General features: G+C 48.8%; 1 protein-coding gene across 3 annotated transcripts in view; it reads left to right on the forward strand.

Annotated features, from left to right (window-relative positions):
- The window catches only part of LOC126213537 (speckle-type POZ protein-like), a 679,117-nt gene that overhangs the window by 643,295 nt on the left and 8,810 nt on the right, over positions 1 to 27,012 (forward strand). The window contains exon 3 of one of the 3 annotated variants that reach the window (XM_049941382.1): positions 24,613 to 24,730. The exons of the other annotated variants lie outside the window; for them this stretch is intronic. Within the exon in view, the coding sequence (XP_049797339.1) occupies positions 24,613 to 24,730 (118 nt within the window). The remainder of the gene's footprint in view (positions 1 to 24,612; positions 24,731 to 27,012) is intronic. 3 annotated transcript variants of the gene reach the window in all.

The following is a 27,012-nucleotide window of genomic DNA, read 5'->3' on the forward strand; positions in this document are numbered from 1 at the left end:
ACCTTCTTCGCCTTTATAATCGAATTTGGACCGACAGTACTTTTCCCAGACGATGGCGGGAAGCTATCGTCGTTCCTGTTCCGAAACCTGGGAAGGACAAACATCTCCCCTCTAGCTATCGCCCCATTTCTCTCACGAGTAGTGTCTGTAAGGTTTTGGAGCGTATGGTGAATTACCGTTTAGCTTGGTGGCTGGAATCCCGCAGTCTTTTAACACCTGCCCAATGCGGATTCCGAAAGCATCGTTCTGCAGTTGACCATCTTGTTGCTCTCTCCACTTATATCATGAACAATTTTCTCCGGAAACGCCAAACGGTAGCAATCTTTTTTGATCTGGAGAGAGCATACGATACCTGTTGGAGGACAGGCATCCTCCGCACACTGTTCTCTTGGGGCTTTCGAGGTCGGCTACCCCTTTTTATTCGCGAATTTATGGCAGAGCGCACATTTAGGGTGCGGGTGAACACTACTCTCTCCCGTACTTTCTCCCAAGAAAACGGGGAACCCCAGGGCTCCGTGCTGAGTGTTGTACTGTTTGCCATTGCCATCAATCCAATTATGGATTGTCTCCTTCCTGATGTCTCGGGCTCCCTCTTTGTGGACGATTTTGCGATCTACTACAGCTCTCAACGGACCAGCCTTCTTGCACGACGTCTTCAAGGATGTCTCGATTGCCTCTACTCTTGGAGCATCAAAACCGGCTTCCATTTCTCTCCCAGTAAGACCGTTTGTGTTAATTTTTGGCGACGTAAGGAGTTTCTTCCGCCCTCCTTACATCTAGGTCCTGTCAACCTTCCGTTTTCAGACGTCGCTAAATTCTTGGGTCTTATGTTTGACAGAAAACTGTGCTGGTCCTCCCACGTTTCCTATCTTTCGGCTCGCTGTCTGCGATCCCTTAACACCCTCCGTGTCCTGAATGGTACCTCCTGGGGAGCGGACCGAGTGGTCCTCTGCCTCTATCGCGCCTTAGTGTGCTCGAGATTGGATTATGGAAGCATAGTCTACTCTTCTGCTCGGCCGTCTATTCTTCGGCGTCTCGACTATCCACCACCGTGGATTATGTTTAGTGTCTGGAGCTTTTTACACTAGCCCTGTGGAAAGCCTTTATGGTGAGACTGCTGAACCTCCGCTGTCCAATCGGTGAGCAGTCCTTCTGAGTCGTTATGCTAGCCATCTGTCTTCCATGCCTGCTAATCCAGCCCATGACCTTTTTTTTGACGCCTCCTTTGATGTAGGGTATGCTGGCCGCTCCTCCTCCCTACTACCCCCGGGAGTCCACTTCCGTCAACTGCTCCATTCTCTTTCCTTCCGCTTTCCTAAAACCTTCTTGACAACTTGGGGTACAGCACAGCCTTGGCTCCGTGCCTGGATCTGCCTGGTCCATGACCTTTGTCGATTTCCCGAGGATGGTACCCCTACACTAGTTTATCGTCGGGCATTTGCTGCTCTATGTGCACAAATGACGGACACCACATTTATTTACACCGACGGCTCGAAAACATCGTTAGGTGTAGGGAGTGCCTATATTGTTGGCGACACCCCAAATCACTTTCGGCTTCCCGACCAGTATTCGGTTTATACTGCGGAGCTTTACTCTGTTCTCCAGGCTGTCCACTACATCCGCCGCCATCAGCGGATACAGTACGTTATCTGCTCAGATTCTCTCAGCTCTCTCCTCAGTCTCCAAGCTCTTTATCCTGTGCACCCTCTGGTCCACCGGATTCGGGACTGTCTGCGCTTGCTCCACCTGGGGGGCGTCTCGGTGGCGTTCCTCTGTCTCCCGGGACACGTTGGTATCTGTGGAAATGAGGCGGCCGATATTGCAGCCAAGGCTGCAGTCTCTCTTCTTCGGCCAGCTATTCAATCGATTCCTTTCGCCGATCTACGGAGCGTTTTATGTCGTCATGTTGTTCATTTATGGCACGCGCATTGGTCAACACTTCCCCATAATAAATTGCGGGAAGTGAAAGCTCTTCCTTGTGCTTGGACCTCTTCCTCCCGAACTCGTCGTCGGGAGGAGGTAATTTTAACTAGACTCCGGATAGGGCACTGTCTTTTTAGCCATCGACATCTTTTAAGCGGCGATCCTCCCCCACTCTGTCCCCACTGCTCTCAGCTGTGGACGGTAAGACACCTTTTAATTGAGTGCCCCTATTTTAATCCGTTACGATCCCGTCTACAGCTATTGCCTGATCCATCGTCGATTTTAGCAGATGACACGCGCTCAGCCGACCGCGTTCTCCAGTTTATTAGTGCCAGTGAAATGACGTCAGTCATTTGAAGCTTTTTTTGGGGACAACCAACCCCTTTCTGTAGTGGATTTTTAAGCCTTCCTTCTGCTTTTAGTTTCTCCAATTTTATGACTTTCTTCCCATTGCTGCTGGTTTTCAATTTCGGTTATTTACTGTTTCCTAAGTCACGGGCTGGGCGTTAATGACCATAGCAGTTTTGCGCTCAAGTAGTTCTAAGTCAAGGGGACTGATGACCTCAGATGTTGAGTCCCATAGTGCTGAGAGCCACTTGAACCAAAGAACAAAAGAATAATGCAGTCAACAAGACAACATGGTCGCACACAATGCTGGGCCTTCCATCCACATTTCCTTCTCCCCTCTGTTCAGCCAACGCCTGGAATATGTGCTGCACGTTCCCCCTTACAAACATGCAGGAACGGTGTGTACTTTTAACTCACTGCAGTGCATACTGCAGGAGCGGGTGCCAAATGTATGTCCTTCTGTCTTGCTTCAAATCGTCAATAGCATTACCAGAGGCCACTCAGCGAATCCCACCATGTTTTCCTCTACTAGGGTGCAGCATATTTCATTTCATATCCCATCTGTTGGAGTCTGATATATCTCCCACAACGTCAATATTGATACGATATTTTTGCTACTTATCCGCATTAACTTACATTTCTCTACATTCGTAGCAAGCTGCTGTTCTTCAGCTTTTTTTTTCTTTCTTTCTTTTTTTTTTTTTTCCTCCTCCATCAATCTTCTGACCGTAGCACCTGCAACGTACATGCTCAATTATATTCTGGGTGTTTCAATCTGTGTCTTCCTCTACAGTGTTTGCTCTGTTTAGCTTTTTAGCACAATTTAAGTTTTAACAGATGACCTATCATCCTATCCCTTGCTCTTCTCAATGTTTTCCATATATTCCTTTCCTTGCCAATTCTGTGGAGAGATCCCCTCATTGATTACCTTACCAGTCCACCTAATTTTCAATGATCTTTGTGGCACCACATCTCAAATGCTTCCATTCTATTCTCTTCCCAGTTTTCTACAGTTCATGTTTCACTACCATAAAATGTTGTGCTCCAAACGTACAATTCCACGAATTTCTTCCTCACATTAACACCCGTGTTTGATACTAGCAGAATTCTCTCGGCCAGAAATGCCGTTTTACCTGTGGTACTGTTTCTTGATGCACTCCTTGCTCCCTCTGTTAGCGGTTATTTTGCTGTGTAGGTAGCAGGACTTCTTAACTACATTTACGTCGTGCTCATCAATCCTGATAAGTTAATCACTGTTTTCATTTTTGCTACTTCTCATTAAGTTTTCCTTCTCTGATTTAATCTCAATTCATATTCTGTATTCATTAGCCTGTTTATTCCATCCAGCGTGCCCTGTAATTCTTCCTAACTGTAACTAAGGATGGCTATGTCATCAGTGGATCTTATCATTGATATCGTTTCATTTTGAATTTTAATTCCACTCTTAAACCTTCCATTTATCACCGTCATTGCTTCTTTGGTGTATAGATTGAACAGTAGGGGAAAACGACTACGTCCCTGTCTTCCACACTTTTTAATCCGAGCACTCTGTTCTTGGTCTTCCAGTCTCATTGTTTCCTCTTGGCTCTTGTACATATTGAATATTATGTGTCTTCTTACAGCTTACCCTTAATTTTCTGAGAGTTTCGTACATCTCCGACAAATTAACATTGTCGAACACATTTTCCAGGTCGACAGATCCTATGATCGTGCTGTGATGTTTCTTCAGTTGTGCTTCCATTATCAACAGCAACATCAGAACTGCCTCTAGTGCTTCTACCTTCCCTAAAGTCAAATCAATTTTCTTTTCCATTCTTCTGTATATTATTCTTGTCAGCAACTTTTGGATGCACGAGCTGGTAAACTGATGATGTGGTAATTCTCGCACTTGTCAACTGTCGCAATCTTTGCAATTGTGTGGATGATCGTTTTCTGAAAGTCAGTTGGTACTTTGCCAGACTCACATTCTACACACTAACGTGAATAGTTACTTTGTTACCACTTCCCCAATCATTTTAGAAAATCTTATGGAATGTTGTATATCCCTTCTGCCTTATTTAATATTAAACTTTCTGATGCTCTTTTAAATTCTGACTCTAATACTAGACCACATATCTTCTCCGTATCGACTCCTGTTTGAGTGCTCCCAACAACCATTTCATTTCAGATTTCTTATCTTTTTTGTGGCCATATTGCCTTAGCTTCTGTGCACTTCATATTTCTCATTTTTAAGTGACTTGTATGTCTGTATTTCTGAATTTCCCTGAGCATTTATGTACTTCCTTCATTCATCAACTGAAGTATTTCTTCTGTTGCCCACAGTTTCTTTGCAATTAGCTGCTTTCTACCTTTCCAGCCTCTGTGATTATTTTTAGAGACCCATTCCTCTTCAACTATGCTACCTCCTGAGCTGTTCATTATGGTAGTATCTATAACCACACAGACTCTTCATCCCTTAGTACTACTATATCCCACTTCTTTGCACACAGATTCTTCTTGACTAAGTCTCTTAAATTTCAGCCTACTCATCACTACTAAATTGTGATCTGCATCTAGTTCAGCGTACTCATCACTACTAAATTGTGACCTGCATCTGTATATGCTTCTGGGTATACCTTACAGTCCAGTATCTGATATCTGAATTTCTGCCTGAATATGATGCTACGTAACTGAAATCTTCGCATATCTAGCATCCTTTTCCAAGTGTATCACCTCCTCTTGTGAGTCTCGAAGAGAGTATTCGCTATTGCTAGCTGAAATTTATTGTACATGTCAACTAGTCTTTCTTCTCTCTCATTCCTAGTACCAAGTCTACCCTTTCTTCTACTGTTTCCATACAACTGCATATTTTTGTCCCCCCCCCCCCCCCCCAACCATTAGATTTTCATCTCCCTTTACACACTGGATTAAGTGTTCAATATCCTCGTATAGTTTTTTCTACATCTTCATTGTCACCTTGTGATGTCGGCATGTATACCTGAACTATTGTTGTCTGTACTGGTGTTGGTTTCCTGTCGCTTCTGTTGAGAACAACCCTGTCACTGAACTGTTCACAGTAGCCCACTGTCTGCCCTACCCTCCTACTCATAATGGATCCGACTCCTGTTCCGCCATTTTCTGCTGCTGTGGATATTACCCTATTCTCATCTCACCAGAGGTCCTTGCCTTCTTTCCATTTCACTTCAGTGACCACCACCGTATCAAGATCGAGCCTTAGCATTTCTCTTGTTATTGTCTGGCTTTCCTACCGCATTCAAACTCCTTAAGTTCCACGTCTCGACTCATATAATGTCGTCCTTTTGTTGGTCATTCAATCTTTTTCTCGTGGTCATGTCACTCATGGCAATCTCCTCCCAGGTATCCAAATGGGCACTAGTCAGGAATCTCTTGCCAAAATCATGATGATACTTTGTCAACTACTGGCCACGTGTCCTGCTGATACACTTTGTGTGTATAATGCAGTAGTTTTCATTGTCTTCTACGTCCTCATGCCTTTGATCATTGCTGATTCATCTGCCTTAAGTGGAAGCTTGCAACCCCAATGACAAGAGAATGCCCTGAACCTGGCTGCTCCTCCACCCACTTTTGACAAAGCTATTACTGAGTAATGGTGCCAGAAGTCTATGGCTGCCAAAGCTGACGATTTTTATTCAAAATGTAAGTGGTGGCAGGGTTAGAACCCAGCACCGAGGATGTTTTTGATTGCTAATTAAAGATGATACTCTTAGACCGTGAGCTCCAAAGAGCAGGGTATGATTTCCAGTCAGATACCCCCTAGGTGGCTCACGGTTCTTTCGTGAGTACGTGCGTGGCGAGCATGGGGTGCCAAGCTAGTGCAGCCTTCCTCCTTTCCAGGGCTGCATTTCCTTGCCCTTCCTCTCCTTGCTCCTTCCCCTTTGCCCCCTCCTCTCCCTCTCTTGGTGTCTTTGCTTATGTTGGCCCCACTATCCTGGTTATGTTGGTTTTGCAATTTGGTTTTGTTGCGTAGTCACCTCGTCCTTTTGGCATTCCCTGATCCCCCTCTGGGGTTTGACCTCCATTACTAAATTTCTATTGCGTTGTGTGAGCCATTAAGGTAAGAGCACCTTACCTAGTGTCTCTGACGTGTGCCCTCCTAGTTCATTCCACCTGTTCTTTCATGTTGTCGTCTGATGCTAGGGTGCATACCCTGCACGGTAGCCAGCCCGTGTGGTGGGGTTGCTATGTACCCTTTTGGTTGAGTCCCCTGAACACACTGGGATCACACATCTGATACCTGAGCTGTGACTACCTCAGGTAAGCCTAGCAGTGGTTGCTTGTCGTCCTGAAGAATCAGAACTCCAGGGAATGGCCACTGTGCCAGACAGCCCTTGCTGTGGCTGGGTGGTGCACGTGAGGAGAGCCCCTGATTGGAGTGGGTGGGTTCAGGGTGGACAGTATCCAAATGAAATTCGTACAGGTCCAGAACTCAGGCCATTCTTTTGCGGCCGTCTCTCCCCGTGGAACTGATTCTTTTAGTGCTGCTTCTCCTGCCCCTTCGGCCTTCCCTTCTGTGGCTACACGCTTGGAGGAGGGTTAGGCCCGTCGGCTAGGAGCGAAACCTTTTCCCCGCTACCTGGTTTGCACCAGGACTGATGGGGATACTTTCAGCAATGCCAAACCTTTATTTTTTGTGGAACATTTAAGACAAGTTTGGTGAAGTGGACTCCCTGAGCAAGATGCGGCCCTTCGTGCCTGTGTCCATTACCCCCCCCCCCCCCAGTCTCTAATTATAGTTCAAGGTGTGATTTTTTACAGGGACTTCATTCTTCAAACTGATGATGAACTTCGGGACAATCTTGAACGGCGGGGTGTTCACTTTGTTCAGCTTGTTAAGAAGGGTCCGACAGTCAATCGCATTGATACTGGTGCCTTTGTGTTGGCCTTTGAAGGGGATACCCTCCCTGAGAAAGTAAGGATTATGGGTTATTGATGTGGCATAAAGATTATTCTTTATTGATGTGGCGTGAAGCCGTACATCCCACCTATGAGGTGTTTTAAGTGCTTGTACGAGGGCGGTTCAGAAAGTAACCTCCGATCGGTCACAGTGCGGGTTGTGGGGGGAGTAGCGACGCCATCTGTGCGTTCACGCACTCAACAGGTCAGTCGGCATCAAGCCGTGGTCGAGTGAACGTCGTACCTGCGCTAGTTTAGTTTTTGTGGCAGTTTGAAATGTGTGCTGCAATAGGAAACCCCGCCAAATGTGAAGTGCGTGCTGTCATAAGGTTTTTTACAGCCAAAGGATATTCTGCAGCAGCTATTCATCGTGAGCTTCGTGCCGTGTACGGACCAAGAGTTATGAGTGAAGGAGTTGTCCGTGAATGGGTACGTTTATTTAAAAGTGGACGAGAAAACGTTCATGATGAAGAGAGGAGTGGTAGACCTTCATTGGTGACTGACGAACTCGTTCAGACAGTTGATGCAAAAGTTCGTGAAAATCGACGTTTCTCAATGTCGGAGTTGTCTACTGGTTTTCCACAGATTTTTAAGACTCTCTTGTACGAGATAGTGACAGCAAGATTGGGTTACCGTAAGTTCTGTGCACGATGGGTGCCCAAAATTCTTACCGACCACCACAAAACTCAAAGAATGGCCTCTGCATTAGACTTCTGTCACGTTATGAGGACGAAGGAGAACCATTGTTAAACAGAATCGTGACCGGTGACGAAACCTGGATTAAGTACGTGAACCCTGAGACAAAAGAACAATCAAAGATGTGGGCACATTCAAATTCGCCTACCAAACCAAGAAAAGCCTCGCAAGATTTTTCTGCCAGAAAACTGATGGCAACGGTGTTTTGGGATGCCAAAGGGGTTTTGTTGGTTGAATTCATGGAACGTGGTACGACCATTAATCAAGACGTGTACTGTGAAACAATAAAAAAGTTATGACGGGCTATACAGAACAAACGCTGTGGTATGCTGACTTCCGGTATCGTTTTTTTGCACGATAACGCCCGTCCTCACTCTGCTCACAGAACAACGGCCCTTCTTGAGTCCTTCAAGTGGGACGTTATCAACCATCCACCTTACAGCCCAGACCTGGCGCCAAGTGATTATCACCTCTTCATGCATTTGAAGAAATGGCTCGGGTCACAGCGGTTTGATGACGACGAAGAGCTCAAAGATGTGGTCACAGGCTGGCTCCAGGCACAAGCGGGTGATTTTTATGCAGAAGGAATTTCAAAGCTTGTGAAGAGATACGATAAGTGCCTCAATCGCTATGGAGACTATGTAGAAAAATAGTGCAAAGATGTAGTTGTAAGATGTATATATTAAAATATTTTTATTTAACTTGGTGTATTTTTTTAAATCAACCGGAGGTTACTTTCTGAATGGCCCTCGTATTTCGGACACGTCTTCCTGCTGTTCACAGGCCCCTCTCTGTGGTGACTGGATGTCCGCTCCGTGAGGGGAGTTCGTGTGTTCCCCATCCTGTGTGTATTGTCATGGCAATCATTCTCCACGTTCACCAGTATATAAGAGGGAAAAGAAGATACAGGAGTATAAGTCCCTTGGTCTCTTAACCTACACTGAGGCTCGTAAGAAGTATGCATGTCTTCACCCTGTGTCCATGACTAGTTCTGCTTTAGTTCCATCTTCACCCTTTTTCACCCTTCCTTACCCCAGTCTCGAACCCCTCTCTTACCCCACTCCCCCGTGGCTGCCACACCCTCTCCTCCGGGTGCTGCTCCTCCTCCCCAGCTGGAGAAGTGTCCCACTTCTTCACGGTCTGCTGGTCAAGGGCGCCCCTCCCGGGATATCCCTTCCCGGCACCTTCCAGGCCAAAATTCTGCTGCCACGCGATGACTGCGGGAACCTCGGTCTGTGGGTCTGATATCTTTCTGTTCCCGATCTTGCTGCAGCTGGCTCCTTGATGCCACACAGCCCTCCTCGATCTCAAACAGTAAAGAAGAAGAAACGTAAGTCCTGGGACAAGGAGCCTCTGGTGTCTCCGGAGGTCCCATCCTTGGCTTCTCAACCCGATTCTGATGTGTTGTTCATGGATGTTGCCTCCCTCCTTGTCGGTGACGGTTGGTGACTGGCTTTAGCATGTTCAACCCCCATTTGAATAGTTGTTCTATAGTTATCCAATGGAATTGTAATGGGTATTACCATCACCTACCGGAGTTGAAATCCCTTACTTCGTCTTACTCTGCAGCTTGTTTGGTTCTACAGGAATATCATTTTACTGATGATCTCTCACCGACTCCCTGTGGGTTACGTGTTTTCTGTCGAAATCAGGTCGGCCCCGTGTGGGCCACTGGTGGAGTTTGTACGTTGGTCCGTACAGACGTTGCTAGCACGTGGATTCCTCTTCAAACTACATTGGAAGCGGTTGCTGTTAGGGTCCACCGCGACACTGAGGTCACGGTTTGCAATCTTTATCTCCCTCCTGACAGGATACTTACACCTGCTGGCATAACAGCCCTTCTGCTGCAACTTGTTGCTCCCTTCCTCCTTCTCGATTTTAATGCTCATCATCCCTTGTGGGGCAGTGCATTTCTATCTAGACGAGGTCTTCTCATAGACCAGTTTCTTGCAGACCACGACTTGTGCCTTCTTAATGATGGCTCCCCTATTCATTTCAGTGCCAGTCACAGTATTTCTACCATTGATCTTTCTTTTTCTTCTCCCTCCCTCCTCCCTTCATTGCGCTGGTCGCCACACGACGACCTTTGTGATTGTGACCATTTCCCATTGATTCTTTCGCTCCCTTCCTGCTCCCCGATGGGCAAGCTACCTTGTTGGTCTCTCCAACATGCCGATTGGTGTCTATACACTGCACAGGTTGTTTTTTCTCCCTCTTTGTCAGGTTGTATTGATGACGTGCTACGTGACACGCCTGAAGCGATTGTTTGCGCTGCTATTTTTGCTGTACCTCGCTCATCTGGACCATTTCACCGCCGGCAAGTCCCGTGGTGAAGTACGGCCATTGCCATTGCCATTCGTGATTGGCGTCGAGCTTTGCAACACCTTCAGAGACACCCATCCATCGCCAACCTTATTACCTTTAAACGCCTTCATGCTAAAGCTCGATACTTAATCAAACAGAGCAAACGGATGTGTTTGGAATGCTTTGTTTCTTCCCTCGGTTCTACTGTCCCCATGTCACGGGTATAGGCTACACTTCGCTCTCTCCAAGGTTGCCACTGGCAGACCACCCTCACAGGCCTTCACCTCCCGGATGGCCTTTGTACGGACCCACTGATTCTCGCGGAACATCTGGCGACCCATTTTGCAACGGCATCATCATCAGCCTCCTATCCAGCATCTTTCCTTCACCAGAAACAGCGGTCTGAAGCTTCCGCCTTATGTTTTACCCCTTGTCAGTCAGAATCTTACAATAAACCTTTTACTGAATGGGAATTTCTTTTCGCACTTTCTTCTTCTCATGATACGGCCCCTGGCCTAGACTCCATTCATAACCAACTGCTTCAACATCTCAGTGCTCCACAACGGCAACATCTTGTCCAGTTTTTAACCATATTTGGCTCCATGATGAGTTTCCTTCTCAGTGGAGAGATAGCATCAGGGTTCCTGTCCTTACGCCTGGTAAGAACCCCGTTTGTCGTAAGCTATCGGCCAATTAGTCTGACAAATGTTGTTTGCAAGTTACTTGAACAGATAGTAGCCCGTCGGCTCAATTGTCCTCGAATCTCGGGATCTATTGTCCCGTTACCAGTGCGGCTTCGAAGAGGGACGGTCTCCTGTCGATCATGTACTTACGTCGCTTGGAATCCACAGTTCGACAGGCTGTTTCCCAGCACCGCCATTTGGTTGCAGTATTTTTCGACCTTCGCAAGGGTTATGACACGGCTTGGCGCCATCACATCTTCCTTACACTTCATCAGTGGGATCCACTCCCGATTTTTATCCGCCAGTTCCTGTTCTACTGGTCGTTCAGGGTTCGGGTTGGTACTGTTGTTAGTTCTCCACAGACGCAGGAGACTGGCATCCCACAGAGTTCTGCATTGAGTGTACTTCTTTTCCTCATTGCTATCGATGGGCTTGTGGCCTCTATGGGTCCTTTGGTCACCCCTGCTCTGTATGTGTATGATTTCTGCATTTGGGTTAGTTCCTCTTCGATGGTCTCTGCAGAGCAGCAGTTCCAGGGAGTTATAGGGCATGCCTCTGCATGGACCCTCTCACACAGGTTTCAATTCTCTCCTTTAAAATCGCGGGTGGTCCACTTCTGTCACCGTACTATGATGCACCCTATCCGGAGCTCTATCTCGATGCACAATGATTCCCTGTGGTCCCACAGTTTCGTTTTCCGGGTCGTCTTTTCGACAACAAGCTCACTTGGCTGCCTGGTATCAGACTTCCGAAGGTAGGATGTTTCCGTAAACTCAGTCCTTCGCTTCCTTGCCCACAACTCTTGGGATGTGAAAAGCTCCATCCATCTCCGCCTGTATCGTGCTTTAGTGCTGTCTCGGTTGGACTATGTTGTCAAGTTCATGGTTCGGCTGCTCCTTCCACACTGTGCCTGCAGGATCTGGTCCACCATTGCAGTATCCTTTTGGCCATTGGTGCCTTCCCTACTGGCCCTGTTGATAGCCTCCTGTGTGAAGCTGGGATCCCCCCTCTCTTTCTGTTTGGTGGTCCCAGCTTCTGGTTTCTTATGCAATCACTGTCTGTTCCTCTCCCACTCATCCTTCCTTTTCTATCCTGTTCCCAGACCATGGATGTCACCCATCTGATTCCCGCCCTCGGGCAGGTTTACCTGTTGGGATCCACCTTGCGTCTCTTCACCGTGATTTTCAACTTCCTTCTTTGTCCTGTTTTCCATGCTCCCTTCCCACCACCCCCTCTTGGTTATTTCTTCTGCCCCGAATTCGGATGGATCTCCGCCGAGGTCCAAGAGAGTCCATCCCCCCCATGGTGTTCCGTTGCTTTTTCCGCCAAATTTTATGGGAGTTTTGGGACGTTTTTTTTTTTTTTTTTTTTTTTTTTTTTTTTTTTTTTTTTTTTTTGCACCGATGGCTCTAAATTTGTTGATCGTGTGGGATCTGCCTTCATGTCCTCTGTTGGCATGGAAAATCATCTGCTGCCACCTACATGTGGAGTGTTAACTGTGAAATTGATGGCAATTTCCCAGGCCCTTACCTTTATTAAACAGTCCCAACACAACCGCATTTTGTTATGTACGGTCTCAATGAGTGACCTTGTGGCTGTTGACCAGTGTTTTTCCCGCCATCCCTTGGTCTCAGCCATCCATGACCATCTCGCTGATCTTCACTGTGCTGCTTGTTCCGTTGACTTCCTTAAGGGGAGCCGGAGGTGCCTATGTTGCCCGTGTTAAAATCACTAAGTTTGAGGAACATTTATGAATAAACTACCAAATAGAAAAATTTGAATTTATTTTTACATATAGAGTTGTTTAGTATTACAGTTATGACAGAGGGATTTTGGAGTGTCTTTTCTAGTTTCCTTCCAATTATTTTTTTTTATTAATGACCCAAATTTCTTTTACAAATAATTGCTTTATAATTAAACTGAAATGAAACTACTGAACATATTGCCAAATGGCTGTGTTACAATGTAAGTTTGACCACTAGGAGTGCTGTATAAAAATTTCATCTCTCTAGCTCGAGTGGATTTTGAGCAAATGTTCCTTATGTTCGAAAAATTCTAATTTATAGGAAATGGCTATCAAAGTTTCTCAATACATTCCTGCACTATAGGATGGATTATCAGGGTCTTCTTCTTCATCCTCCAAAAGCTTCCTCTTCTGTCTTCTTTTCTGGCCTGTTGTTCCATCATACTTCTTATGCCTTTCCCTTCTTTCTGCTCCTCTTATCCTTTCTCTGTCAATATTTCTTAGTGCTCGTACAGTGCTCACCCCAGCTGTAAATCCTAATGCCTTCAGAACTTCACACTGTTCCCTTGGTTGTAGGTTGCTATTGCATCATAAATGCCAAAGTGCAGTGTTTTTATGCTTACAAACACCCTTTTAGGAATCGCTTTCCAAATCAAATTGTTTACGCTCTCATTAGGATTCTGCGTCTTTCCGTGTAGACATTTGTGTAACAATTCTGGCTGTGCTAAGTCATGAAAAATTGGTTTTATTGTTCCCTCCTGATTCTTGTACGTACTGCATATTACCCGCTTTACACAAAAAGTATAATACTACCAACAACAGGCGCAACACTGAACTAATTCGAAACAGTAAACAGCAAAGAGACGATGTTCCGCGCTCTTATTCATTGTAGTATCGCAACTTGGTTTTAGTGTTAATTTTCTTTTCCCTACGTTCTTCCTCTTCTTATATACATGGTTACTAAAATGTGGCATCATAACCAGAACAAAAGTGTACGACAATATTAAATGGAGCAAGATGTTCGAAATTCTGAGGAAAATAGGAGTAAGCTGTAAAGAAATATGGGTAATATTTGTCACAGAAAACAATGTAGCCAACCCTTGCACACTCGCTGTACGCGTAAGATAAGACGCTGTATGCGTAACAGCCCGAGAAAATCCCAAACAGTTCGCCAGGAAGTCAAGAGAGGGTGTTAGATGCATTCAGTGGCCGCTCATTTCCTCTGCAGGCGTGGGGGAAAATGGTAATAACTCCACCTCTAGGGCGAGTAGAACAATAATTCAAAGTTTACATTAAAGGGGAATGTTCCAATTAATTTACGGTAGCAAAAAAAAAATGTAATTTTTTGGATTTGACCACCTCCGGCTCCCCTTAAGGTCCCTGGTGATGTGGGTATCCCAGGTAACAAGCTTGCTGATCGTTTGGCTGGGGGAGCAGTCACTCCCCCTCCCCTTCCCCCATTCTCTGCAACTCCTCCTGCAGCGGATTTACGGCTTCACATCAAATCCAACTTCGCACAATCATGGGCCAACTCTTGGGTGGCCACCTCACTGTCTAATAAACGTCGTGCGATTAAGGTGACACCTGGCCCGTGGCGTTCTTCCTTCCGCCTCTCCCGAAAGGACTCAACCACACTGTGTCGTCTCCGCATCGGCCATACCAGACTGACCCACGGTTTTCTTTTGCGTAATGAGCCACCCTCACTTTGTGGTCGTGGAGTCTTCCACGTTTTGGTGGAATGCTCCCTTCTTTTGGCTCTGCACATGTACAGATTTCCCCGCACTTTACCTTTAATGTTGGCTGAGGATTTCTGGATAGTCGAACTGGTTCTCAGTTTCCTCCGGGAAAGTGGTTTTTATTCTAAATTTTAAGGTTTTTAATCTCACTTTGGTGTTGGGGCATGGCGGTGAGGGTTGGGGTGTCTCCCACTGTAAGCTGTCTTTGGAGATTCCCGAGTCCCCTCCTTGGCCAAGATCCTCTTTTCTTCCCCCCTTTTACTTTTTTTTTTTCACTTTTTAGAATTTGTTAGTGTACTTTTGCCATATGCACTTCTACATTCTAGCGGTTGAACGCTTTTAAATAGCAGGTGGTCTTGCCCCTACTGCTTCAGAGGTGGGGTATTTACTGCCTCTAGCATAGCCATGGGGTCGCTCTCTTGCTGACTTCTCTCATTTTATTTTTACTATTGACGACACGACTGCTGTTTTACGTTTCTTAGCCTTTTCCCTTTTATCATTCTGACTTTCATGAGATGTCAAACTGTCTGAATGGACCACATTTGAAACAAGGGACTGATGACCTTGCTGTTTGGTCCCTTAAACGCCAATCAACCAATAACCATCCAGTCAGATATCCAGTACAGAAGATGCTGTGAGCGGAGACAGTAATTCAGTCAGCGTAGTACCGTGGTCACACACAATGCTGGGCCTTACAATCACATTCTCGTCTGTTCAGCGATCACCCAGATTATGTGCCATGGTTTCCTTTCTACGAAACACACAGGTATGGAGTGCTCTGGTTACCTCACTGTACTGGATGCTGGAGGGGCAGGTGTCGAATGTCTACCCTTCTGCCAGGGCTGCAATTCTCTCCGGCATCACCGGAGGCCACTCCAGTGAATCACACCAGTTTCCTTGCACTAGGGTGCGGCAGATTACATTCCCTAGCTGTCTCTCAGATTCAAATGCTTCATATTAAGTCTTTCTTTTCTTTTTGGAGTTTTTTGAATATGTTACACTACTGGTAACTCAACTTTGTTCTAGAAACAATATTGCCTATCCTGTCTAATCCATTTTTTCTTCTAGCGGTAGCCTGTACTGGAATCTTCTGTATTGTCCAGCTTAATTTAACATGAAAATTGATGTTCGAGGAAGAAGTACATCACCTCTGCTATCGAGAGACATTACATGCATATATGGTTCTGTCTGCTTTAGTCAGAAGCAAATTTTGAAACAATTCTTTGTAAGTTTTACAGTATAGCTGTTGTAATCCCTGGCCATCATCTCCTTCATTCCCTCAAGCGTCAAAAACTACTGCATGTTAGTTTTCCACTGTTAATCGAAATGGCAGTTGATCAAACAACTCCTGTACATCTGTGACAAGCTACATGTGTTTTTCATTGTACGAGGGTCGTTCAATAAGTGCCTTACATTTTTTAAAATGCCTTTAATGTACGTAGACAAATGCCCTTGTTGGTTCCTCCCATTTGATGTTTCTTCTGTGTGCCATTGCAGTTACGAACCGTTCTGGAAGACGGCAGAGCAGTAGTACAGCGTCAAAATGGCGTCGGCATATGAGTTACATTACAAGCAGCATGCTGTTATTGAGTTTTTGTGTGCAGGAAAAGAAACCGTGCTGAACATCCATAAACATTTGTGTGCATTGTGTGGCAATGCTGCAGTTGATAGCACAGTTGGTGAAAGTTGGACAACCAGGAAATGCAGAAACACGCTCCACGATCAGCCACACTTGCGACGTCCTGCCACAGCCGCTGCTCCAGACATGCTGAATCGTGCGGATGCCATTATTCGTGCCGACCGGTGCATCAGAACTTGACAATTGGCTCTACAGTTGTCGGTCAGCATTGGAAGTGTGTCTGCAATGATCAAGACTCTCGGCTATTCAGACAGAGGTGTTGACGATGGATTCGATTAACGCTCACAGCGGGCTACACGAATCAAAGAAGGGCCATTTCATCTGAACTACACTCCTGGAAATGGAAAAAAGAACACATTGACACCGGTGTGTCAGACCCACCATACTTGCTCCGGACACTGCGAGAGGGCTGTACAAGAAATGATCACACGCACGGCACAGCGGACACACCAGGAACCGCGGTGTTGGCCGTCGAATGGCGCTAGCTGCGCAGCATTTGTGCACCGCCGCCGTCAGTGTCAGCCAGTTTGCCGTGGCATACGGAGCTCCATCGCAGTCTTTAACACTGGTAGCATGCCGCGACAGCGTGGACGTGAACCGTATGTGCAGTTGACGGACTTTGAGCGAGGGCGTATAGTGGGCATGCGGGAGGCCGGGTGGACGTACCGCCGAATTGCTCAACACGTGGGGCGTGAGGTCTCCACAGTACATCGATGTTGTCGCCAGTGGTCGGCGGAAGGTGCACGTGCCCGTCGACCTGGGACCGGACCGCAGCGACGCACGGATGCACGCCAAGACCGTAGGATCCTACGCAGTGCCGTAGGGGACCGCACCGCCACTTCCCAGCAAATTAGGGACACTGTTGCTCCTGGGGTATCAGCGAGGACCATTCGCAACCGTCTCCATGAAGCTGGGCTACGGTCCCGCACACCGTTAGGCCGTCTTCCGCTCACGCCCCAACATCGTGCAGCCCGCCTCCAGTGGTGTCGCGACAGGCGTGAATGGAGGGACGAATGGAGACGTGTCGTCTTCAGCGATGAGAGTCGCTTCTGCCTCGGTGCCAATGATGGTCGTATGCGTGTTTGGCGCCGTGCAGGTGAGTGCCACAATCAGGACTGCATACGACCGAGGCACACAGGGCCAACACCCGACATCATGGTGTGGGGAGCGATCTCTTACACCGGCCGTACACCACTGGTGATCGTCGAGGGGTCACTGAATAGTGCACGGTACATCCAAACCGTCATCGAACCCATCGTTCTACCATTCCCCCCCCGCGGGTCCGGGGTAAGAATAGGCCCGAGGTATTCCTGCCTGTCGTAAGAGGCGACTAAAAGGAGTTTCAACCGTTTCGGCCTTTCATGTGATGGTCCCCCTTGGGGTTTGACCTACCTTTTTCAAAATTCTTCTGAAGTACGAGCCTTTTGGGGAAGGACACCTTACGTGGTGTACCACAGGTCCTAAGTGCTCTAAGACCTTGGCACTCAGTATTGCACCGGCGTTGTAACCATACCCACTATCCCTCAAATTGGGCCTAAACGCCTGATGGGTTGTCCAAGTTACGCCCATAGTGCATCTCCATCTGCCCCAGCGATCATGATGGACTTTCCATGGCACCAGAAATCCAGCACGGTAGCCAGCCCGTTGTGGTGGGGTCGTCATGTACCCTCTAGGTTGTAGCCCCCTGACAACACAGGGATCGTACTGCCGATACCTGAGCTGCACCCTCCCCACGTTGGCCAAGGAGTAGATGCCTGTCTCCTTGGGGCATCAGGACTCCCGGCAATGGTCATCCTGCCAGGTGGCCCTTGCTGCGGCTGGGTGGCGCCCGTGGGGAGAGCCCCTGGTCGGAGTGGGTGGTATCGGGGCGGACGTTTCGCAGATGAAACGTCAGCATGTATCAGGTCGCTCTGTGGCCGAGTCTTTCAAACGAAAAGGTACCGTTTCAAGTCCAGGTTCTCCTGCCCCTTCCCCCTTGGCCACTCCATGGGAGGAGGGACAGGCCCGCCGGCTTGGGGCGAAGTACTTCCCCCGCTATTTGGTCTGTTCTCGAACCGATGGGGGGACATTCGCCACCTCCAAGCCGATGTTCTTTGTTCAGCACATTGAGGACGTCTTTGGGGAAGTCGAGGCTCTCAGCAAGATGCGTTCAGGGTCCGTTCTTATCAAGACCACCTCCGCCACACAGTTGGCGGCGCTCCAGGCGTGCGACCGCCTAGGGGACATCCCCGTATCCATTGTCCCACATCTGGCACTAAATAGGACGCAGGGGGTGATTTTTCATCGTGACCTCCTGCTACAATCTGATGAGGAGCTCAGGGCCAACCTGGAGCGCCGAGGCGTGCATTTCGTCCGGCGAGTCCAGCGCGGCCCCAAAGACCGTCGCATTGACACTGGGGCCTTTATCCTCGCCTTCGAGGGGGACGTTCTCCCGGAGAAGGTAAAGGTGATGTGCTACCGGTGTGACGTGCGACCCTACGTCCCGCCTCCTATGCGATGTTTTAGGTGTTTGCGTTTTGGGCACATGTCCTCACGGTGTGAGGCTGAGCCCCTTTGTGGCGATTGTGGCCGCCCTCTTCGTGAGGAACATACATGCACCCCACCACCTCGGTGCATTAATTGTCCTGGCGTCCACTCGCCTAGATCCTCAGAATGCCCTGCCTATCAGAAGGAGAAGAAGATACAAGAAATCAAAACTTTGGATCGGCTCTCCTATACTGAGGCCAAGAAGAAGTATGACCGTCTTCATCCCGTGCCATTGACTACTTCTTTTGCCTCAGTTGTGTCCACTCCTTCCGCGGTATCCTCACCCCTATCCTGTCCCCCCTACGCCTCCTCCGCCCATCAGGGGGCTCCGCCTCCGCCTCCCAAATCCCTCCCTTCCAAATCCTCCTCCCCCATGGCCCCCACCCCCTCTGCCCCAGGGGCCACCCTTCCTCCTCCTCCTCCTCCTCCTCCTCCTCCTCCTCCTCCTCCACCCACGCCACCTGAGAAGCGTTCCTCTTCTCAGGCGTCCATCGGGGAAACGTCCCGGACCCCAGCTTCTGAGGTCCGGCGTTCCAAAACGGACCCCGCGCGTGAGGACGTTCTTCGGGTCCAGCCCACCATCCCTGTGCCTCCTCGGCCTTCCAAGAAGGCCTCCAAGAAGAAATCTCTATCCCCCTCTCCACCCCAGCGCGTTTCGTCTGATGCTCCATCCGTAAGTTGCCGCTCCCGGCCGTCCTCAGTTTCGCCGGGACGCTCAGCTGCCAGGCGCTCAGCTGGCCCCTCGCCGGCAAATGATGCTGCCCAAACTACACAACACGGGACAGCGGCCGCAGCTGGCGACGACTCGATGGAACAGGATCCGCCTCCCGCCGGTTGTAGCGTTGTTCCCTCGAAACCTGGCCCTCCGCGGCCGTCGAGGTGACCAGCTCTTCCCCCGTCTCGTTCCCCCTCTTTTTTGACTAGCGATGGCCTTCTTACACTGGAACATAAGAGGTATTCGATCTAATCGGGAGGAATTACAACTGCTCCTCCGCCTGCACTGTCCGCTCGTCCTTGGTCTCCAGGAAACCAAGTTGCGCCCGACTGACCGTATTGCCTTTACCCACTATACCTCGGAGCGGTATGACCTCACCCCTGTGGACGGTATCCCAGCTCATGGTGGGGTCATGTTGCTCGTTCGGGACGATGTCTATTACCATCCTATCCCATTGACCACCCCACTCCAAGCAATAGCTGTCCGCATTACTCTTTCTGCTTTTACTTTTTCAGTTTGTACCATCTACACTCCACCGTCATCTGTTGTTAGTCGGGCTGACATGATGCACCTGATCGTTCAGCTCCCCCCGCCGTTCTTATTGTTTGGCGACTTCAATGCCCATCATCCCCTTTGGGGCTCTCCTGCATCCTGTCAAAGAGGCTCACTCTTGGCGGATGTCTTCAACCATCTCAATCTTGTCTGCCTCAATACCGGCGCCCCGACTTTCCTCTCGGACTCTACTCATACCTACTCCCACTTGGACCTCTCGATCTGTTCTACCACTCTGGCCCGTCGGTTCGAGTGGTATGTCCTTTCTAACACCTATTCGAGCGACCACTTCCCCTGTGTCGTTCGTCTCCTGCACCACACCCCATCCCCACGTCCTTCGAGCTGGAACATACTGCAAGCTGACTGGGGACTTTACTCCTCCCTGGCGACCTTTCCGGACCACGATTTTCCTAGTTGCGACAGTCAGGTCGAATACCTCACGGCCGTTATCATCAATGCTGCCGAACGTTCCATTCCTCATACAACTTCTTCTTCACGTCGCGTTTCCGTCCCCTGGTGGAACGAGGCTTGTAGGGACGCTATCCGTGCTCGGCGACGTGCTTTACGCACCTTTCGCCGCCATCCTACGTTGGCGAATTGTATTGAATACAAACGACTCCGAGCGCAATGCCGTCGAGTCATCAAAGACAGCAAAAAAGCTTGTTGGGCCTCTTTCACCAGCTCCTTCAACAGTTTTACTCCCTCTTCCGTCGTTTGGGGTAGCCTGCGCCGGCTGTCGGGCATTAAGGCCCACTCCTCGGTACCTGGCCTGACCTCAGGTAATGAGGTCCTTGTTGATCCTGTGGCTGTCTCCAACGCCTTTGGCCGCTTTTTCGCGGAGGTTTCAAGCTCCGCCCATTACCATCCTGCCTTCCTTCCCAGGAAAGAGGCAGAAGAGGCTCGGCGACCTTCCTTCCACTCGCTGAATCTGGAAACTTATAATGCCCCCTTTACTATGCGGGAACTCGAACGTGCGCTTGCACTGTCCCGGTCCTCTGCTCCGGGGCCAGATGCCATTCACGTTCAGATGTTGGCACACCTTTCTCCGGCGGGCAAAAGCTTCCTTCTTCGTACCTACAATCGCGTCTGGACCGAAGGTAAAGTCCCCATGCGTTGGCGTGACGCCGTTGTTGTTCCTATACCCAAACCTGGGAAGGATAGACACCTTCCTTCTAGTTACCGCCCCATTTCTCTTACAAGCTGTGTCTGTAAGGTGATGGAGCGCATGGTTAATGCTCGATTAGTCTGGATTCTTGAATCTCGACGACTACTTACTAATGTCCAATGCGGCTTTCGTCGCCGGCGCTCCGCTGTTGACCACCTTGTGACCTTGTCGACATTCATCATGAACAACTTTTTGCGAAGGTGCCAAACGGTAGCTGTGTTCTTCGACTTGGAAAAGGCTTATGATACCTGTTGGAGGGGAGGTATCCTCCGCACTATGCACAGGTGGGGCCTACGCGGTCGCTTGCCCCTTTTTATTGATTCCTTTTTAACGGATCGAACGTTTAGGGTACGTGTGGGTTCCGTATTGTCCGACGTCTTCCTCCAGGAGAACGGAGTGCCTCAGGGCTCCGTCTTGAGCGTAGCCCTTTTTGCCATCGCGATCAATCCAATTATGGATTGCATTCCACCTAATGTCTCAGGCTCTCTCTTTGTCGATGACTTCACGATCTACTGCAGTGCCCAGAGAACATGCCTCCTGGAGCGCTGCCTTCAGCGTTGTCTCGACAGCCTATACTCATGGAGCGTGGCAAATGGCTTCCGGTTCTCTGAAGAGAAGACGGTTTGTATTAACTTTTGGCGATATAAAGCGTTCCTTCCGCCATCCTTACATCTCGGTCCCGTAGTTCTCCCATTCGTGGACACAACTAAGTTTCTAGGGCTCACGTTGGACAGGAAACTGTGTTGGTCTCCACATGTCAATTATTTGGCGGCCCGTTGTACACGTTCCCTTAATGTCCTCAGAGTTCTTAGTGGTTCATCTTGGGGAGCGGATCGCACTGTCCTGCTTCGCTTGTATCGGTCCATAGTCCGATCGAAGCTGGATTATGGGAGCTTCGTCTACTCGTCCGCTCGGCCATCCCTCTTACGCCGGCTCAACTCCATCCACCATCGGGGGTTACGTCTTGCGACCGGAGCCTTCTACACTAGTCCTGTCGAGAGTCTTTATGCTGAAGCTGCCGAGTTACCGTTGACCTACCGGCGCGACGTACTGCTGTGTCGGTATGCCTGCCGGCTGTTGTCTATGCCCGACCACCCCTCTTACCAGTCCTTTTTCGCCGATTCTCTCGATCGTCAGTACGGGTTGTATGTGTCTGCCCTGCTGCCCCCCGGAGTCCGCTTCCGTCGCTTGCTTCGACAATTGGATTTTGCCCTCCCTACCACCTTCAGAGAGGGTGAGAGCCCGACACCACCTTGGCTCCAGGCTCCGGTTCATCTTTATCTCGACCTCAGCTCACTCCCGAAGGAGGGTACTCCGGCTGTAGTGTATTGCTCACGGTTTGTCGAACTTCGTGCTCGACTTGCCGGACACACCTTTATTTACACCGATGGCTCCAAAACCGACGATGGTGTCGGCTGTGCCTTTGTCGTCGGGACCGCCACCTTCAAATACCGGCTCCTCGACCAATGTTCCAGCTTTATGGCCGAGCTTTTTGCTCTCCATCAGGCCGTTCAGTATGCCCGCCGCCACCGCCATTCATCGTATGTACTCTGCTCTGACTCACTCGGTGCTCTTCAGAGCCTTGGAGCTCCCTATCCGGTCCATCCCTTGATTCAACGGATACAGCAGTCCCTCCATTCTTTCGCTGATAATGGTGGTTCTGTCAGCTTTCTGTGGGTTTCCGGACATGTAGGAGTGCCTGGGAATGAGGCTGCGGATGCTGCAGCCAAGGCTGCAGTCCTCCTGCCTCGGCGAGCCTCCCATTGTGTCCCGTCATCGGACGTTCGGGGGGATGTATGTAAGAGGCTTGTGTCGTTGTGGTGGGATGCTTGGTCATCCCTCCAAGGAAACAAGCTCCGGGCAGTAAAACCGCTCCCAACTCCTTGGACAACATCCTCCCGACCATCTCGGCGCGAGGATGTCCTTCTGACCAGGTTGAGAATTGGTCATTGCCGGTTTAGCCACCGCTACCTGCTCTCCGGTGACCCAGCCCCGCAGTGCCCTTGTGGACAGGCCTTAACAGTGCGCCATGTTTTATTGTCGTGTCCCCGTTTTAGTCAATTTCGTGTTGTTCTGTCCCTGCCGTCTACCTTACCGGATATTTTAGCTGATGACGCTCGAGCAGCTGCTCGTGTTCTGCGTTTTATAACTTTGACTGGCTTGTCCAAAGACATCTAACCTTTTTACTTATTTTATCTGCATCTTTGTCAGGTCTTTCTGGTGTCCCCCTTGAGTTTTACTAGATCCCTTGTGCTCTAACAACTGTGACTGGGCGCTAATGACCTCAGTAGTTGAGCGCCCTTAAACCCAATCAAAAAAAAAAAAAAAAAAAAAAAAAAAAAAATTCTACCATTCCTGGACCGGCAAGGGAACTTGCTGTTCCAACAGGACAATGCACGTCCGCATGTATCCCGTGCCACCCAACGTGCTCTAGAAGGTGTAAGTCAACTACCCTGGCCAGCAAGATCTCCGGATCTGTCCCCCATTGAGCATGTTTGGGACTGGATGAAGCGTCGTCTCACGCGGTCTTCACGTCCAGCACGAACGCTGGTCCAACTGAGGCGCCAGGTGGAAATGGCATGGCAAGCCGTTCCACAGGACTACATCCAGCATCTCTACGATCGTCTCCATGGGAGAATAGCAGCCTGCATTGCTGCGAAAGGTGGATATACACTGTACTAGTGCCGACATTGTGCATGCTCTGTTGCCTGTGTCTATGTGCCTGTGGTTCTGTCAGTGTGATCATGTGATGTATCTGACCCCAGGAATGTGTAAATATAGTGTCCCCTTCCTGGGACAATGAATTCACGGTGTCCTTATTTCAATTTCCAGGAGTGTATTAGAGCGTTTTGAGACAGACGGGGACGCCTTTCTCTCACGGATTGTTACGGGGGACGAAAGCTGGGAGCACCACTTTGCGCCAGAAACAAAAAGGCAATCCATGGAGTGGCATCGCCCTCATTTGTGACAGAAGAAGAAATTAGAGACGAACCCCTCTGCCAGAAAAGTCATTGTGACAGTCTTCTGGGATTGTGATGCCATCATTTCTGTGGATGTGATGGCAAGGGGGTCAACCATCAATTCAGGGCCACATGAGAAGACTCACACAAGAAACATTTCCGACGTGTTCAATGGGACAAGAATCCAGCAGAAATCTTGCTCTATTACGATAATGCACACCCACACACAAGTCCCGGGAACGCATTGCCTCATCCACGCTACAGGCCGGACCTGGCACCCTCGGACTTCCATCTCTTTGGGCCGCTTAAAGATTTTCTATGGGAAACAGACTTTGAAGAGGACGAGTGTGTCAGTCTTACAGTGGACACGGGCAAGACGTGTTGATGTATGTCACCAAATTCTGACTCTTACGTTATGAGGGAAAAAAAAGTGGGGCATTATTTAATGAACGACCCTCGTAAGTTGATAACTGAACTTGGCTGATTGTTCCCCCTATGTCCCCCCCCCCTCCCCCCTCCTCTGTTAGTGATATTCCGCTTCCATACATTAGGTTCCAAATAACCTCAGAAGCAAGTCACAGCTAGCTGACTTGAACTGCTTCCAAAGTTCTGCCCGGCAGTCGTGCTGTCAGTGCAGCACAGTCGCTGTCCCCTACGTTCGGGCTGTGGTTTGTGCCCCACTCTGAACAGCCGCCCCCTGTTTGCAGTGCGGGCCGTGGCTCCAGCAGTCCCAGCACCGCCACTCGGCGACCCCGGACGCTCTCCTGCCGCGGCTGCCCGCCACACTCCGCCGCCACCAGACGACGCGGCCGTCTCTCGCCTGCGGTGAGTGCTGCCGACTTGTACACTCGGTGCCGCGTCAACCAAATGTTACACTAAAAACGTCTAATTTAAGCATTTTTGAAATTTTCGATAAAGCTTAGCTTACAGTTGTCAGGAAAAATTATTTCTTCGTTTTATATGTGTATTTAATGTAACTGCTGCTCTTGATGGTGTTTACGTATCTTAGAAATTAGTTCCGAAGGAAGTGGGTTCGGAGCCACGGTTTCAGTGCACTGTTATTCAATGAAACCTACATGTCACGTGAATGAGTATACAACTGTATGGAAGTTCTCACAGGGAACCTCTTGAGTGCGAGATCTCACATTCAGTCTTCAGTGAGGCTCATTGCATATTATTAACAGTTGTGATGGGGAAAAATATTAGCTGCTAATGTTTCACCATCTTCATGAGGAGGGGTACAGAAAGTGAGTGTCCAAGAGGTACAGATATAAACCTCCTATGAGACACACGTATTACACATAACAAAATAGACATCGTCGACATTAGAGAAATGTTCAGGACAGATAATTAACTTGAACCACAAGCACCAAATGAAAAACAGCGCATCCCGGTGGTCACAAAGGTTCGCACCATCGAGATCGAAGGTGAACACTGCCGTTGACCTTAAACCGTGAAACTGGTCTTCCTTCGAGGTGCACGTGCAGATAATGCGATAATACGTTTTATAGGCACACAACAAACAAAACATCTAGAGGCTGAATTTTCCAATGATACAAATCACAATGTCGCACTCCTTTCAGGAGGGATAGTTTGCTCTAAGGGAGTATGATTTTTATGCGCAGACCAGGAACGAGCAAAAGAAACTTGCTTTAACCAGCCATTGGTCAGAAGTAGTGCTCGTAGTACAGCTGTAGTTCTCTTACGCCTATTTTCCTGCTCTCGTTTGCTTTGAGGTAACTACTGCCTACTGCCCTTGCAAGATGGCGCACTCGAGAAAGAATCGTAGGGGGGCAGAGCACCTCCAACTTCTCGCAGCACAATAGATTTCCAACCAATTTACCGACCAGATTAACACTTGACATACTGCTGCGTTAAGGCATTGATATTACCAGAGCCAACGGAAAAAGCAGAATTTCGACGCTGCAGCTGGTAGGTCCCTGTCCTTTGCAGAAATGGAAAAGCAGGGAAGTGGGCATGAAGTGTTCTGGGCAAACCTGCTGTGTGACTAAAGCGGACCATGGACCCATCACATGCCTTTCATTGTGCCACCTGCGTGCAGGTACCATTTTTAGCAAAGTGTTTATCGGTATGCCTGAACGTCCAACGTTTTAAACTCTCGCTGTAAAGGGGATAGGCAGGCTGCTAGCTAAGGGACAACCGGGAGATCCGGGAAAAACCTGGGAAGTTTTTCATCTGGGAGGAAACCAGCAAAAACCAGGTATTGGTTTAGAATTGCCGGAAATTTTTCTGTTTTAGTTTTCAGTTAAATTTTTGTGATTTTGATTGGTAAGAACAACTATTGTAAGAAAGGATACTACTGTACCCTGCCACTGCAGAATAATACTGCAGCAACAAAACATGAACGACAGAAAAGAAACGACAATAAAACTTTAGTTTCGAAGGAAATGCGCCACATACAACAACAAAACACAGTGCTCATACAAGCTTCTGCCAACAGCAAAGTATGTGGAAGTCTTTAGGAAGACTGTGCAGAGCCCGATTACAACAAATTGCTTCCGATGAGCGTCACGTGACGACTGTTTGAATTGGATTCGATTGAACAGTTGCGGGCTGTCTCTCGCGCATGCGCAGTTGAGTCACGTATGAGCAGAGTCACGTATGAGCAGTCCCTCCTCCCTGTTGTGGTTACAGAAGTGTGGCTGGGAGCCGCCATCTGACGTCGCCGCCCTTGGGAAATGCGGTGGACCCGGGGCTGATGCAGAGAGCAGCCAGAGCTGTGGTGGGCGGGTGGGTAGCCTCCACGTGGCCTGTGTGTACGTTCAGCGGTTTTACTGTTTCCTCTTCGTTTATTGCTCTCACGTTAAATTAAAACAAAACGGATTTGTGGTTCATGGTGTGGGTTCCTGTAGTTATGTCCTAGTTCATGAACCACGGGCAACGTACGAGTGGCCAAGTAAGTGGTCCCGACAGTCGGGATACCAGTTACTTTGGAATAAGGCTGGGCATCTCGGACATATTCTGAGTCGTGGTCACCTTTGTGCTCATATGGCAAAGACTACCAAATCCACCGGTTAGTCCCTTAGCCGTTAGGGGTAAAACCCAATGGGACTCGGGGCAAGTAAGGCTAGCAACCTGCTTCCCTG

Source organism: Schistocerca nitens, chromosome 11 (assembly GCF_023898315.1).
Source record: "Schistocerca nitens isolate TAMUIC-IGC-003100 chromosome 11, iqSchNite1.1, whole genome shotgun sequence".
Classification (NCBI taxonomy): domain Eukaryota; kingdom Metazoa; phylum Arthropoda; class Insecta; order Orthoptera; family Acrididae; genus Schistocerca; species Schistocerca nitens.